Here is a 14,601-nt window from a genome sequence, read left to right as displayed (position 1 = left end):
TCGTTATTGGCCCGATAAGAAAATTTGGTGGATATATTAAAGCTGATAAATAATGGATTATTTCCTTCAGCTGAAACACTTCAGATGCGCACTGTCCACCATGATGGTTTTGAATTGCTTGAAATATGATTGAAAACACTTAAAAAAGGAAAATACAGTTAAGTTCAACATGTTCAGCGCAGGTCTGTCATATAATATTATTATGAGAACATTATAATTGTGTGCTTGGGACATGGCTTTTAATGATAAAACTATTTTTGTAATCAGGCTCTCAAAATTTAATTTAGATTTATCTGCCAATATATCGGTTATTGGCTTTCAAATATAAAGAATTATCCGTTATTGGTATTGGCCAAAATTTTCATATCGGTGCATCCCTAATTAAGAATGTTACAAAATAGTTATATTTCAAATAAATGCTGTTCTTTTGAACTTTTTTTCATCAAAGAATCCTGAAAAAATATGGTTTCCACAAAAATATTAATCAGCACAATTGCATATTATGATTTCTGAAGGATCATGTGACACTGAAGACTGGAGTAATGATGCTGAAAATTCAGCTTTGATCACAGGAATGAATTACATTTTTAAACAAAACAATTAGTTTAAATTGTAATAATATTTCAGAATACTACTACTATTTTTATTAAAGGGATAGTTCACCCAAAAAATGAAAATGATCCCATGATTTACTCACCCCGCAAGCCATCCTAGGTGTATATGACTATCTTCTTTCAGACGAACACAATCATAGAAATATTTAAAAATATATTGGCTCTTCCAAGCTTTATAATGGTAGTGAATGGGGGGCGAGATTTTGAATCCCAAAAAAGTGCATCCATCCATCATAAAAATAAACCATACGGCTCCAGGGGGTTAATAAAGGCCTTCTGAAGTGAAGCGGTGCGTAAAATATCCATATTTAAAACTTTATTAACTATCATAACTAGCTTCCGGCAGACAGCTGTACGCATTGATTTGCAGCGGAAGAGTAACCTCTGACCCGACGCATGACGCAATAACGAACGCAGAAGCGCAAAACATAACACCGGTTACAAAATAGAAGTCTAAAACGAGAAATTTTAAAGAGAAATGTCAGAGGATTTTGATATAAGCGAAGAGGAGCTTGAGTTTGTTGCACAGCCCTATTTGTTTAAACCGCGAGAGGCGTCTAAGTTTACGATACTCTTACGTCATACATCGTGTCAGGGGTTACTCTTGCGGCGCAAGTCGACTTGCGTAGTATGTGTACGCTCATCTGCCGGAAGCTACTTATTTTAGTTTATAAAGTTTTAAATATATATATTTTTCTTACAAAAAACCCATTGCTTCGCTTCAGAAGGCTTTTATTAATCCCCTGGAGCCGTATGGATTATTTTTATGATGGATGGATGCACTTTTTTGGGCTTCAAAATCTCACCCCTCCCATTCACTCCCATTATAAAGCTTGGAAGAGCCAGGATATTTTTATTTATATCTCCGATTGTATTCGTCTGAAAGAAGATAGTCATATACACCTATGGTTTGAGGGTGAGTAAATCATGGGATAATTTTCGTTTTTTATGTGAACTATCCCTTTAAATAAGTGAAGCATTGGTGCATATTCTGTATAATCTATCAACAGTTTGATTTAAAAATGAGTCAAAATTCCAAATTATGGTAAGTGTATGAAATTATGTTTATTTTCATTTATGTACAGCACAGTTGAGAACTATGACACGGGCGGAGTCAAATGTGAGCAGATGAGGGCGGGGTCACAGAGTCTCTGGAATCGTGGGATATTGGCCCGACTTCCAATGAGCAGATCAGCAGCGTTATTTAGACCTGAGACCCGTGTGAGAAGGTACAGAAGGGACAGACGCCGGAGGCTTAAGCCAAGCTCTGTCTAGCGATAGTCAGATGGATGCTGTTGATTGGCTGAGTGGTGGGAGGAGCAAAAACCTCAGCCCTGCCTACCACGGGGGCCCTCATGCTTGCGTCGACAAGAGCCCAGGAGAGTCTCCAGAGCCAGCTTCACGAAGGCCTGGAAATTATTGCTTCTCTCCCTTCGGCTGTCCTGCGAGGGGAAGACACAATGACAGATAGCTTGACTGGAAACATAGAGCAAGTGTAATAAAACCTAATTGTCCCTGAGAGCAAGAGAGAAATGTGCAATCTTCTCTTGCATTTGTGTCAAGATGTTGTATAGTGTCTCTCGCACACACTGAATATTGATTCAAATTTGTATTAGATTTAGATAATCTAGATATTTTGCTATACAATATTACTTATAGAAGTGTTTTGTGTTTCATGCACATCCGCACATTGTCAATATTTACCTCCTTGCTTTTTGGCGTCATCTCCTTTCTGATCAGCTTTCTTCGGCTGCTCCTTAGGACTCTGAGGTTGCTACAGGAAGACAAATAAAAAAAATCGAAAGTCAATCTCAAGAAAGCAATTAAAGATTAATTATGCATGTGTAACTTTCCAATACGTGCAATGGGTCGGCAGTTTTTACCTTGGTGGTGGATTTCTTATCCGTCTTGTTACCTGTTAAAACATTCAGGACATTACTTTTTGCATGCTTGGTTTAGTTTACTACTATATTGTTTTTTGTTATACAGATTTTGAAAACAACCCAAGTTGGATTGAAAATGGACAAACCCACACTGTAAACCTGAATAAGTTGGCAAAACTCAAAAAAAAAAAAAAAAAAAAAAAAATTGAGGTAATCAGGTGGAATCATGGGAAACATTATATAACACTTAATTTTAGCATTTACTCTCCCTTTCGAGTGCCATGAGCAAAGCATGCTGGGAAATAGAAATCCCAGCCTAGTTTCAGTTAAACTTAAGTTAATCTAAATCAAAAGAAATAAGTTCATAAAACTCAAAACAATGAAACAGTTCAGTTTACTTAAAATATACCAGTTCTGTGAACTTGAAAGAAAAAAATAGTGCTTAATACTCATAAAAGTTCATTTGACTAAACTAATTTGTTTAATTTAAGTTTTACTCAACCCAATTTAATTATTTTGAGCATTAGGGTTTATAATGCAGCGATTGGGTTGTTTTAACCCAGCGGTTGGATTAAATGTTTGCCCAACCCGCTGGGTAGTTTTATTTAACTCAAACATTGTTTAAAAAATACTGTATTGCCTGCTTAAAATGAACCCAAAATATGTTCGAAATTAAAATTTTTTAATATGTTTAATGAATAATAAACAATAAACAATTATTAAATTGCTTATTAATAAATGTTCACCCTTTGAATATTATTGTTGACTGTAATTATGTGTCTGATTTTTAATTTCCAACCTATTTTGGGTTCATTTTAAGCCAGCCATACGGTACTTTTTAAACAATAGTTGGTTAAATAAAACTGCCCAGCACGTTGGGCAAACATTTAACCCAAATGCTGGGTTAAAACAACCTATTCGCTGGGTTTGTCCATTTTTAACCCAACTTGGGTTGTTTTTAACCCAGCATTTTTAGAGTGTAATGATAATTATTGTTGCGTCTAGTAATTATGTGTCTGATTTTTAATTTCCAACCTATTTTGGGTTTATTTTAAGCCAGTCATATAGTAAATTTAAACAATAGTTGGGTTAAATTATATTGCCCAGCATGTTGGGCAAACATTTAACCGAAACACTGAGTTTGTCCATTTTCAACCCAACTTGTGTTGTTTTTAACCCAGCATATTAGAATGTATATTTTGCATGTTACAAATCACATGAAATCTTAACATTGAATCTATATTAGAAAGCCTTGCTTCAATATCTACCTTTTGTTCCAGGCATTTTGGCTGCGCTCCAATGTCCTTGTGTCCTTTTAGAATAAGCAGTGCTGAGCGCTGGCGCGGCCCTCATTTATGGCCCCGGCCACTGAATGCCTCCATGTACGGGGCCCCTTCGGGAAAGAGCGTCGGGAACAAGCAAAGAGCCCCGTCAGCTGTGCCTCCTGTCATGGGCTCTGCTGAGCTCAGGTGGAATCATGGGTGCGTATGAATCTTTTGTACAGTTAATCCTTTCATTTTGCTGAGCACAGATAGATGGTTCGCTCACACAGCCTTTTTTTTTTTTTTTTTACACGGATAGAATTCCTAATTTTGAAATATTAATATTCCAGTGTGAAACTGCAGGTAACAGAGCTACTCGTTAGACAAAGTATGTTCTGTAGTTTTACCAAGACAATATTGTGTCTTCATTATTTATGAATTAGGGATTAAGAATTTTATTGACACCTACACAAAGCCAAATGTTCAGGCATATCATGACTTGGCACAAATATATACACTTATTAATAATATAATAATAAAAATCTTCATATTAATAAAAATAAATCTATTATCTTCTGATTCAGAAAATAATGGAATTTCTGTGGTTAATATCTCTGAATTATTAGTCACAAATACAATATTGACTTTTAAAAACTTATTTAGATAAATATTTAGATAATTATGTTTATATATTAATATGGACATTTGGAGTTTCTCCTGAGACATCTGTCATGTTGTTGAACTTGAACACTATTACTTTTCTGGTGGTCCACACTTATTACTGACTGATTATACACTAAAAATAAATCTAAAGAAAGCACTGTTTTTTGCTCTACATACATGTAAACGTCAATTCTCGTTGCCAAGTCATCTTTAACAACATACAATTAATTTGACAGTCCTTATTAGACGCGCTGCAGTGACGTCAATGATATACAAATCAGCTGCTGTCAGGGCGGGTCGGTCACGTGATCATGCCAGTCCCTTCAGACAGAATGAACCGGTGAGAATCTCGCACGGTAGGTTTCCTTTATGTATGAAATTATACATTGACATTACGTTTCAATAAGATGAAGGCATTCAGAAATGGTTATTAGCGAGATATTGTAGCCCCTGTGTGATTGACATGATTTTTTTTTGGATTACTATTCGGTGTGTAACGGCTGTTGTTGTTAGCATCCCTGCTAACTGTGGCTAATGCGTCAAAACATTGATTTTAAAATAGCTGTTTGTTTAGGATGTGAATAAATATGAATCATTTTGAAGTTACATATTTATGTTAATCATGTTTCAATGTACTAGTGTGTTGGAGAAACAAGAATAGCAAGTTATTTGTATAAGACGCCGGATTTATGTGATTTTGTTTATTTGTTTATTTTTTGCAAAATGTATTTTTAGTGCTGTCAAAGTTAATGTGTGCACTTAAGATATTAATGAAATTCTTTTCACGTAAATATTTTTTACTTTCGCATTCAATAATTTCATTCTACTTTCTAAAGACTGGTCAGAAATCAGTTACTATTATTTTGTATACATTTTTAATTTTAACTTCCTCTCTCTCTCTCTCTCTCTCTCTCTCTCTCTCTATATATATATATATATATATATATATATATAATCTATATAATCTATATATATGTAATATTTTCCTTTGTGGGGAAAAAAATTAAAAGTAAATATTTTCCAGATAATATTTTAACAATTTGTTTTAGTAATATGACAATGTAAAATAATGAAACAATTATTTTAGTTGTTTTAATAATATTACATTCAATATTTTCACACACGTTATAATTAGATTTTTACACTAAATACACATAAAAATACACTGCTGCCTTTACATTGACAAATGGGGTCTCTCACAAGGGGATCATCGTATTTGGGGTCTTTAGCATCCAAAAAGTTTGAAAATCCTTAAGTTTGATTATTACTAGGTTGTGAATTGCATTTATTTGTGTTATTTTTTGTCACATATAATCTTTGTATCATATCTCAACTGCACTGAATGATACAAGTAATGCTCTGACATCTTTAGTTATTCATTCATGATTTATATAACAGTGTATTTGTGTTTTCTGCAGCCCTCGTGTTTCCTGCATCTCTCCGTGTTTGAGGATCTCATGGCTGCTGTTTGGCAGCAGGTGCTGGCAGTGGACGCAAGGTGTGTGCAAGATTGTCATTGGAGTGAGACCTTTTTTTTTTTTTTACATGTGTAGGGACTAATCATGTGTTATATTATTCTCTGTCTTATTCCTCAGGTACAATGCTTACCGCACACCTACGTTCCCCCAGTTCCGCACACAGTACATCCGCCGGCGCAGCCAGCTGCTCCGCGAGAATGCCAAGTGTGGCTTTGAGCCGGGGCTGCGCAGGCAGTATCTGCGTCTGCGCAGTCAGTTGCTCGCCCTGCGTTACGGGCCTCTGTCAGAGCAGAGCAGCTTCAGAGCCAGCAGTGTGCGCAGTTCCCGCACCACACTGGATCGCATGGAGGTTAGGTGCATTCAGAAACAAGGAAAGAGGGTTCGAGAAATGTGGATTAGGAGTTCTGGGCTGAAATAAGCCCCACAAAAACACAGTCATAGGGCAAGACAGTATCTATATAGTCCTAGATATAATTAGCAATCAAGATCCAGGTCAATGTGTTGTGTGAGAGCTGCAGTGCATGTAGATTGCGAGCTCTTTTGTGCATGATGTTGTAGTGCTAAACTCTAAAATCACCGTCCATTGCTGCCTGCTTTCCTCTTTTCTTGGTCTTTTTTATTCTCTTTTATTCCGTCTTTTTATCAGGACTTCGAGGAGGATCCCAGGGCTCAGGGTGCCAGAGGCCACCGGAGATCAGTAAGCCGCGGTTCATACCAGCTACAAGCGCAGATGAACAGGGCGGTGTATGATGAAAGGTAAACCCCACTAACCCTAGCTATTTTACTGATTATTAGCTTGTTTGCACTGTGTATAAATACGTCTCTGGTCACATCTTATGTGCCAGGCCTCCAGGTAGCCTGGTGCCCACTTCGGTGGCAGAAGCCAGTCGGGCCATGGCAGGTGACACCACCCTCAGTGAGAACTACGCCTTTGCCGGCATGCATCACATCTTTGACCAGCATGTCGACTCAGCTGGTGAGTGAGATGTTAAAGGATTAGTTCACTTTAGAATTCAAATTTCCTGATAATTTACTCACCCCCATGTCATCCAAGATGTTTATGTCTTTCTTGCTTCAGTCGAAAAGAAATTATGGTTTTTGAGGAAAACATTCCAGGATTTTTCTCCATATAGTGGACTTCACTGGGGTTCAACGGTTTGAAGGTCCAAATGTCAGTTTCAGTGCAGCTTCAAAGAGCTCTACACGATCCCAGACAAGGAATAAGTCTTATCTAGAGAAATGATCTGTCATTTTCTTAAAAAAAAATATATATATATATATAGTTTTTAACCACAAATGCTCATCTTGCACTGCTCTGTGATGCTCCACGCATTATGTAATCACGTTGGAAAGGTCATGTGTGACTTAGGCGGAAGTACTGTGTTAGGGCAAAAAACTCCATCTCTTTTTCTCCTCCAACTTCAAAATTGTCTGACATTGTTGTTTTACCTTTTTTTGTAAAGGCCGTTTGACTTAGACTTTACATGTTCGCTTTGTAAACACTTGCTCGGTACTTCCGCGAGTACCCGAGTTCGATTCCCGTCTAGAGGTCCTTTGCCGATCCTGCCCCCTCTCTCTGCCAAATGCTTTCCTGTCTGCTCTCTACTGTCCTCTCTGAATAAAGACACAAATAGCCCATACATTTAAAAACTATAAAAAAAAAAAAAAAAAAATATATATATATATATATATATATATAATTAGAAATGAATAATTTGAAAATTAAGCCGTATTACAATTTTTTTTTTAATTGTTATAATTATAATAACTGAATTTAATTTTTTTAATTTTAATTAAAAATATATTTTAATTAAAACATTAATTAAACTTGATGGAAAAATAAATAGATTTATATTTTAGATTGGAACTTCTTGATTTTGTAATCCTATTATAGTATTTTTTTAATAATAAAATAAAAATTCAAAATAAAAGTCATTAATCGGCTCAACAGAAACATGTATCAGCCGATGTTGATAATTAAAAAATGCCATACATTGACCAATATATCAGTCGACCACTGTTCTTGATACCAATTTTGATACCACAGCAAAACCACAGTTCATAAATAATTTTCCAAGAAAACACTGACTGACAAAGGCCAACTGGATATTCATTTGTTCTTATTAATATTGTTATTTGATTAATATTGTTGTTTAATTCCTGCATTACGTCTAATTCACCGATCTGATACTTTGCCATATTTATTGACCTCCAACTGTATTTAGATGAATACCTAGTCAAGACCACCATTTTGACTAAGAAGCACATTCGATCATTTTCCTGTGCAGTCACATTACCACTAGCCTTCTTTAGTGTGTGCATGTAAATATTTGAAAGTTAGCCATCAGTCCTGGGTCTGCGCTATTGTTTTACCCTCTCATTTTAACCTTTAATTATTTTATCTCCTCAGTTCCCCGATTGCAGTTTGCCAATGATGATAAACACCTCCTCGCTTGCTGCTCATTGGATGGAACATTGTCAATCATGACACTGTCCCCGCCTCCACCAACTGTAAAGGTGACACTGAAGGGCCATGCTGGGCCTGTGACTGACTTTGCCTGGTCACTTAGCAATGACATCATTGTGTCCACATCAAAAGATGGCACTCTGCGTATCTGGAACACAGAGGATGGCCGCTGCATCCGGGAGGTGGTCGACCCAGAAGGCAGTGAGCTGCTGTGCTGCACTTTTCAGCCCATGAACAACAACCTGACTGTGGTGAGCCCAAATGGCAACCATTTTTGACAACACTAATTTAGAATTTGGTGTCCTAGAATGTGATAATTCTGGGTGACAGAATTTCTAATCTTTCTGGGAATATGGTATTGTTTATGCTGATGAAGCACTGTGGTAACAAATACCATCAGCCCTGTCAGTAATCCTATTAGGGTGTGAAATTAACATGCGCCACCAGGCTAAAAAGGGTACTTTGTGTGCAATGGTGAGTAATTTTACTAAGAGACCAAAATGTAGCTTAATTCAGCTAGTGTGTGAGTTCAACAAGGCATAAACGCATAAATACTATCTGCCAGCCACAGTGTTATATGAGTCAGGCGACCTATAAAACATCCCTGAATGACATTTGACAAGAAATGGCATTGCATAGAAGCAACTCGGTTATATTAAAACTTGATTATATCTTTCACACTTTCTTCACTTCTGAAGTGATTTTGTCTTAATATGAGTGCTCCAAACAAACTCGCACTCATATGTTTCAATTATAACACAAAGCTTTTATTTTCAACATTAAGTAATTCCCATTATTTATGTCTGCATATGTTACTATACAAAGCTAATGTCACACAACAACAACAAAACAAGAACAACAACAGTGTGAGTGTAAAGTTAACTGTAATTAATTAAAAAAATACCTTTAAAGAAATTAGTTGTACTTTTAAAAATGTTTAAAAATGATATTCAGTCAATTAGTGGTGTCAGTAACCTAAAATATTTGCTTTTTTATGATGTTGCATCATAAAAATTACTGAGTGCTCTTTTTAACCAAGAAGTCTTTACATGATTGTTTAATTTCCTTGTTAAATTTTATATTTTTGAATTGTGAAAATTGGTAAAGTTGGGTATTTGTCTGCCACATTTCCTACCCTACATTCTGTCTACTGCATGATAATTTTGCTGTAAAGTATTTTCTGCGGTCGTTATGATATATCAAATGTGTTCTTTGTTGTCTGTGCCCAGGTTGGCAACAGCAAACATCACCTGCAGGTGGTGAACATCTCCACTGGGAAGAAAGTGAAAGGAGGCTCCAGTAAACTGACCGGTCGAGTGCTTTCTCTCTCGTTTGATGCACCAGGGAGAATCCTGTGGGCTGGGGATGACAGGGGAAGCATTTTCTCCTTCCTCTTTGACATGGCCACAGGTACAAAGATGTTTCATGCCGGGCCCAGATTCTGATGTTGAGGGAAAGTCTGGAAAACATATTAAAGGATTAGTTCACTTCAGAATTAAAATTTCCTGATAATTTACTCACCCCCATGTCATCCAAGATGTTTATGTCTTCCTTTCTTCAGTCGAAAAGAAATTAAGGTTCTTGAGGAAAACATTCCAGGATTTTTCTCCATATAGTGGACTTCACTGGGACCAATCGGTTGAAGGTCCAAATGTCAGTTTCAGTGCAGCTTCAAAGGGCTCTACACGATCCCAGACGAGGAAAATAAGGGTCTTATCTAGCAAAAAAATAAAAAAAGAAGTACACTTTTTAACCACAAATGCTCATCTGCACTAGCTCTGCGATGCGCCACGCATTATGTGATCACGTTGGAATGGTCACGCGTGACGTAGACGGAAGTACGACAACAAAACATCTCATTTTCTCCTCCAACTTCAAAATCGTCCAACATCGTTGTTTTACTTTTTTTTGTAAAGGGCGTTTGACTTAGTCTTTGCACGTTCGCTTTGTAGACACTGGATCGGTACTTCCGCCTACGTCATGCGTGACCTTTCCAACGTGATCACGTAATGCGTTGTGCATCACAGAGCAGTGCAAGACGAGCATTTGTGGTTAAAAAGTATATATATTTTTTTAGAAAATGACAGATCGTTTCTCTAGATAAGACCCTTATTCCTCGTCTGGGATCGTGTAGAGCTCTTTGAAGCTGCACTGAAACTGACATTTGGACCTTCAACCCGTTGGTAACTGTCCACTATATGGAGAAAAATCCTGGAATGTTTTCCTCAAAAACCTTCATTTCTTTTTGATTGAAGAAAGAAAGACATAAACATCTTGGAAGACATGGGGGTGAGTAAATTCATGTGTGAAAATGATTCTTCATCCTCCCTCCCAACCATTCTTTAATAGTTTGAGCCTGATGAATCTTGACATTGTCATCCTGAAATAGGACCATGTTGTGTCTTCCTCATGGTTAAGAGATGAAAAGCTACACACTCCATCAATTAGTGTTGGAAGAACTATTGCCAAACATATAACATGCTAGAAACATAATAATCTCTGCAATAATGATCCAGTCGTAGACTCTTAAGCATTTGCCTATTAATATCCAAACAGCGACTTTTTTTGACCCGGAAGTTGGTGTTTATGTAAAGTCGTGGTTCTTCTTCCACAGGAAAACTGACCAAAGCTAAGAGACTGGTGGTGAATGAGGGCAGCTCTATTTCCAGTATCTCAGCCCGCTCATGGATCAGTCGAGAGGCACGGGATCCGTCGCTGCTCGTCAACGCCTGTGTAAACAAACTACTGCTCTACAGGTTAGAATGCACTTACGACAATCCAGATTGTCACTTTCTCTTGGCTAAGATGATAATTGATCAGATGGAACTGGTTTTGACAGGGTTGTGGATAATGAGGGGACTCTACAGCTGAAGAGGAGTTTCCCCATCCAACATGGATCCCAACCGCTGCACAGCATCTTCTGTCCTCTCATGTCCTTCAGACAGGGAGCCTGTGTTGGTAAGACTGGAATCATCATCTGATCTGTGACTATTTACATTTAGCAACTGAAAATTTAATTATTTTCTTTGAATACTAAGCATTGCTCGATTTATGTGTGCTTAAACACTCATAGGCAAAAAATGGCAGTAAAAATAGTTTAATATAATTAAAAACTGACGATTTTACACAATTTTTGGGTAAAAAAATTGTACTAGTATTTCTCAACTGGTGGGTCACAACCCAAAAGTGAGTAGCAAGACCGTTTTGAGTGGGTCGCAGAGTGTGCAGTCAAAGAAACCACAACAAACGTAATCCTATGTTTTTCTGATGCGAGACTTTTATTTTGAAAGACGTACATGAAAGCTGTTGACACTTCTGTCAGACGCAGTTTAAGTAAAGACTGCCTGAGAAAAACGCATTGTCCTGATTCAGTATCAGCAGTCAGATGAGATGTTGTCCACTGTAAACCCGAATAAGTTGGCAAAACTCAAAATATTTGAGGTCATCAGTTACATCAAATTTTTTAATTTAAGAAATTCAAAGTTTTAACTTGAAATTTTTGAGTAAGTTAATTCATACATTAAACTTAAAGGTGCAGTGTGTAAATTTTAGCGCTTTCTAGAGGTGAGGTTGCGAATTGATATATAAAGAAGCTACGGTGGCCAACACAGGACAAAAATGTCGTCGTCTGGGACAGAAAAGAGTAGACAGTCAAGCAAACACACTCTGTAGAGCAGTTTGTCCGTTTAGGGCTACTGTAGAAACATGTCGGCGCAAAATCGTGACTTAACATGTAAGGGGATAGAAATTGCTCATTCTAAGGTAATAAAAACATAACGGTTCATTATGTAAGGTCTTTATACACCACTGAAAACATTTATATATAAATGTTATATATACTATATTGCATTTCTGTCAATAGATCCTCCTAAATTTAACACATTGCACCTTTAATAGCCTTACCTTTTACTGTTTACTCATCAATATTAGTGATATATATATCATTTTAGGAATTAGCTCACTATGTTTTGGAACAAAGCCAGTGCAAGTAAATCCCTGCTCTTTCCCTCATGTAGTCACTGGCAGTGAGGACGCATGTGTCTACTTTTTCGACGTCGAACGCAACACTAAGGCCATCGTTAACAAGCTGCAGGGTCACAGCGTGCCCGTCCTGGACGTGAGCTTCAACTGCGACGAAAGCCTGCTGGCCTCCTCTGACGCCACCGGAATGGTGATCATCTGGAGACGGGAGCAGAAGTAATCACGGCAACTCCCAAGCTTTCGCTACCTTGGCAACAGCATCTTCCATGCAGGCTGGCTTGAATCACGTGCAATGAAAGTCCTACTGTAAATGTGTGATGATGTTTTGAATGAGTCTGAGCTAACTCATGTGGACCATGAAAGAAACTTGTATTCTTTTATCTTTGTTTTAGGGCTGATATTTCTATTGTTGTTGTTCTGGGATGTGATGCTTGATTGCGACTATGTGCACTTCATCAGTGCTTTGCGGTCATAAATGTGTAACTTAAGAGAGGAGACGTTAATATAATACTTTGTTCACCTTTGTGCATTGTGTGTCTTTGTGAGTAAGTGTGTGAGAATTGGGAACGTTTGAGACAGCGGGTAACTGAAGTTGTGTTCGCTTGCACAATAACACTACTGTATTTATGCCTTGTTGAACTCAATAAATTTAATCACACTAAGCTACATTCGGTCTCTCTTTGTTTTCCTTGGATTTATTCATATTTTGTTCACATTTTTTATGGTAACCTCACATCAAAGGAGCTTTTGAAGCTCGGGAAGTTGTAGGCATACATAAATCCTTTTTTGAACTAAGGGATTTGTTGTTTTGAGCACTATTGTGCATATTACTAGATAAAAGAGATGGAGACTTGTTGTTTTCAGTGCAAATTCAGCTTATATTTTCAAGTCTGAAATATGAATAGGCTTCCTCAAGTTAATAATTTTACATGTATTTCTTTGTTATTGATCTTTACCCTGTGCTAATGCTGGTGGCAATATTACCTCAAAATATTTTTAATACTTAAATTATTGGCTATAATTTATAATAAATATGATTTTTAGTAGAATATTTAAAGAAATCGACGAAACATTTGGTGATTTGTGCCTCGGAGACTTTTAAACCTCGTTGCCAAAATATTAAGGCTTTTATTTTGAAATTAACATTTATATACATAAGCCCACTTTTTCCATGTGCTTTTATTTTGAAAAGAATCAATTCTCTCACGGCAACTAATTTCACACATTAACATGTGGGAAGAAATACTTCCGGTTCTACAGTGGGTAAGCTAAAAGAGAAAAAAAAACATAAGAATGAAACGCAAATGGTATAAATATATATTGCTTATAATAATAATAATAATAATAATGATAATAATGATAATAATAAATTTAGGGGCCTTGAACATTACTTACTGTATAAGAGGTAGACTGTTAGCAGACAAGTAAAGAGCCCATTACATAAAACAGCTAACAAAATGAATAAATCTGATTTATAGGTTTAATTTCTATTAATTCAGATGCTGTAATTTTAAAGACGTCTTATAAAGAGTTAAAATTAGTTTATTTTTTCATACATTTGAATTAACGTGCACCAGAGGTGTGGTCCATCTGATAAAATGAGTCTCTTCTCTTGCATGAATATGCGTTATTTTAAAACTTGTTCAGGATTCAGTGGTTGTTTTTTATAATCATAGTCTTCATATATATATATATATATATATATATATATACATATATACATATATATATATATATATATATATATATATACACCTTAAAGGGTTAGTTAACCCAGAAATGAAATTTTTATCATTAATTACTCACCCTTATGTCGTTCCAAACCCGTAAGACCCTCGCTCAGCTTCAGGACAAAAATTAAGATATTTTTGATGAAATCCGAGAGTTTTTTTTTATCCTCAAATAGAAAGTAACTAAATTACCACATTCAAGGTCCAGAAAGGTACTAAAGATATCGTTAAAACAGACGACGTGACTGCAGTGGTTCAACCTTAATGTCATGAAGCATCAAGAATACTTTTTGTGCGCAAAAACAAAACAAAAATAACTTTATTCAACAAATTTGTTTCTCCCCTGTCATTCTCCTACGCTATTTATGTTGCAGCGCTTCCAGGTTCTACGTCAGAACGCAGACTCAGTATTGGCCGACGCCTGGTCACGTGAGCAGCACGACGCATGTGATGCTGACGCAGGAGCCAGCCGATACTGAAGGCTGATTTATACTTCTGCGTTGGACGTATGCCAGAGCTTCTG

At 36.6% G+C, this 14,601-nt stretch overlaps 2 protein-coding genes across 5 annotated transcripts in view; both read left to right on the top strand.

Moving 5' to 3' along the window:
- The first annotated feature begins 4,685 nt into the window (after positions 1-4,685).
- On the top strand, positions 4,686-13,016 carry wdr13 (WD repeat domain 13). The gene is made up of 10 exons (XM_051904016.1): positions 4,686-4,778; positions 5,841-5,920; positions 6,018-6,249; positions 6,547-6,656; positions 6,746-6,876; positions 8,311-8,618; positions 9,597-9,777; positions 10,982-11,123; positions 11,207-11,325; positions 12,384-13,016. Exons 2-10 carry the CDS (start codon positions 5,880-5,882, stop codon positions 12,566-12,568), a joined length of 1,449 nt encoding a protein of 482 aa, XP_051759976.1. The 5' UTR covers positions 4,686-4,778; positions 5,841-5,879; the 3' UTR covers positions 12,569-13,016.
- A 495-nt stretch (positions 13,017-13,511) lies between these two features.
- Positions 13,512-14,601, top strand: part of asb6 (ankyrin repeat and SOCS box containing 6) — a 6,006-nt gene continuing 4,916 nt past the window's right edge. Inside the window, exon 1 of one of the 4 annotated variants that reach the window (XM_051904466.1) lies at positions 13,512-13,611. In XM_051904466.1, coding sequence (XP_051760426.1) covers positions 13,579-13,611 — 33 coding nt within the window. In that variant the 5' untranslated portion in view covers positions 13,512-13,578. The other 3 variants (XM_051904468.1, XM_051904467.1, XM_051904469.1) reach the window with 3 other exon arrangements.

This window comes from Ctenopharyngodon idella, chromosome 8 (assembly GCF_019924925.1).
Source record: "Ctenopharyngodon idella isolate HZGC_01 chromosome 8, HZGC01, whole genome shotgun sequence".
Lineage (NCBI taxonomy): Eukaryota > Metazoa > Chordata > Actinopteri > Cypriniformes > Xenocyprididae > Ctenopharyngodon > Ctenopharyngodon idella.
Note: the sequence above shows the minus strand (reverse complement) of the source record. Positions and strands in the feature narration are given on the sequence as shown.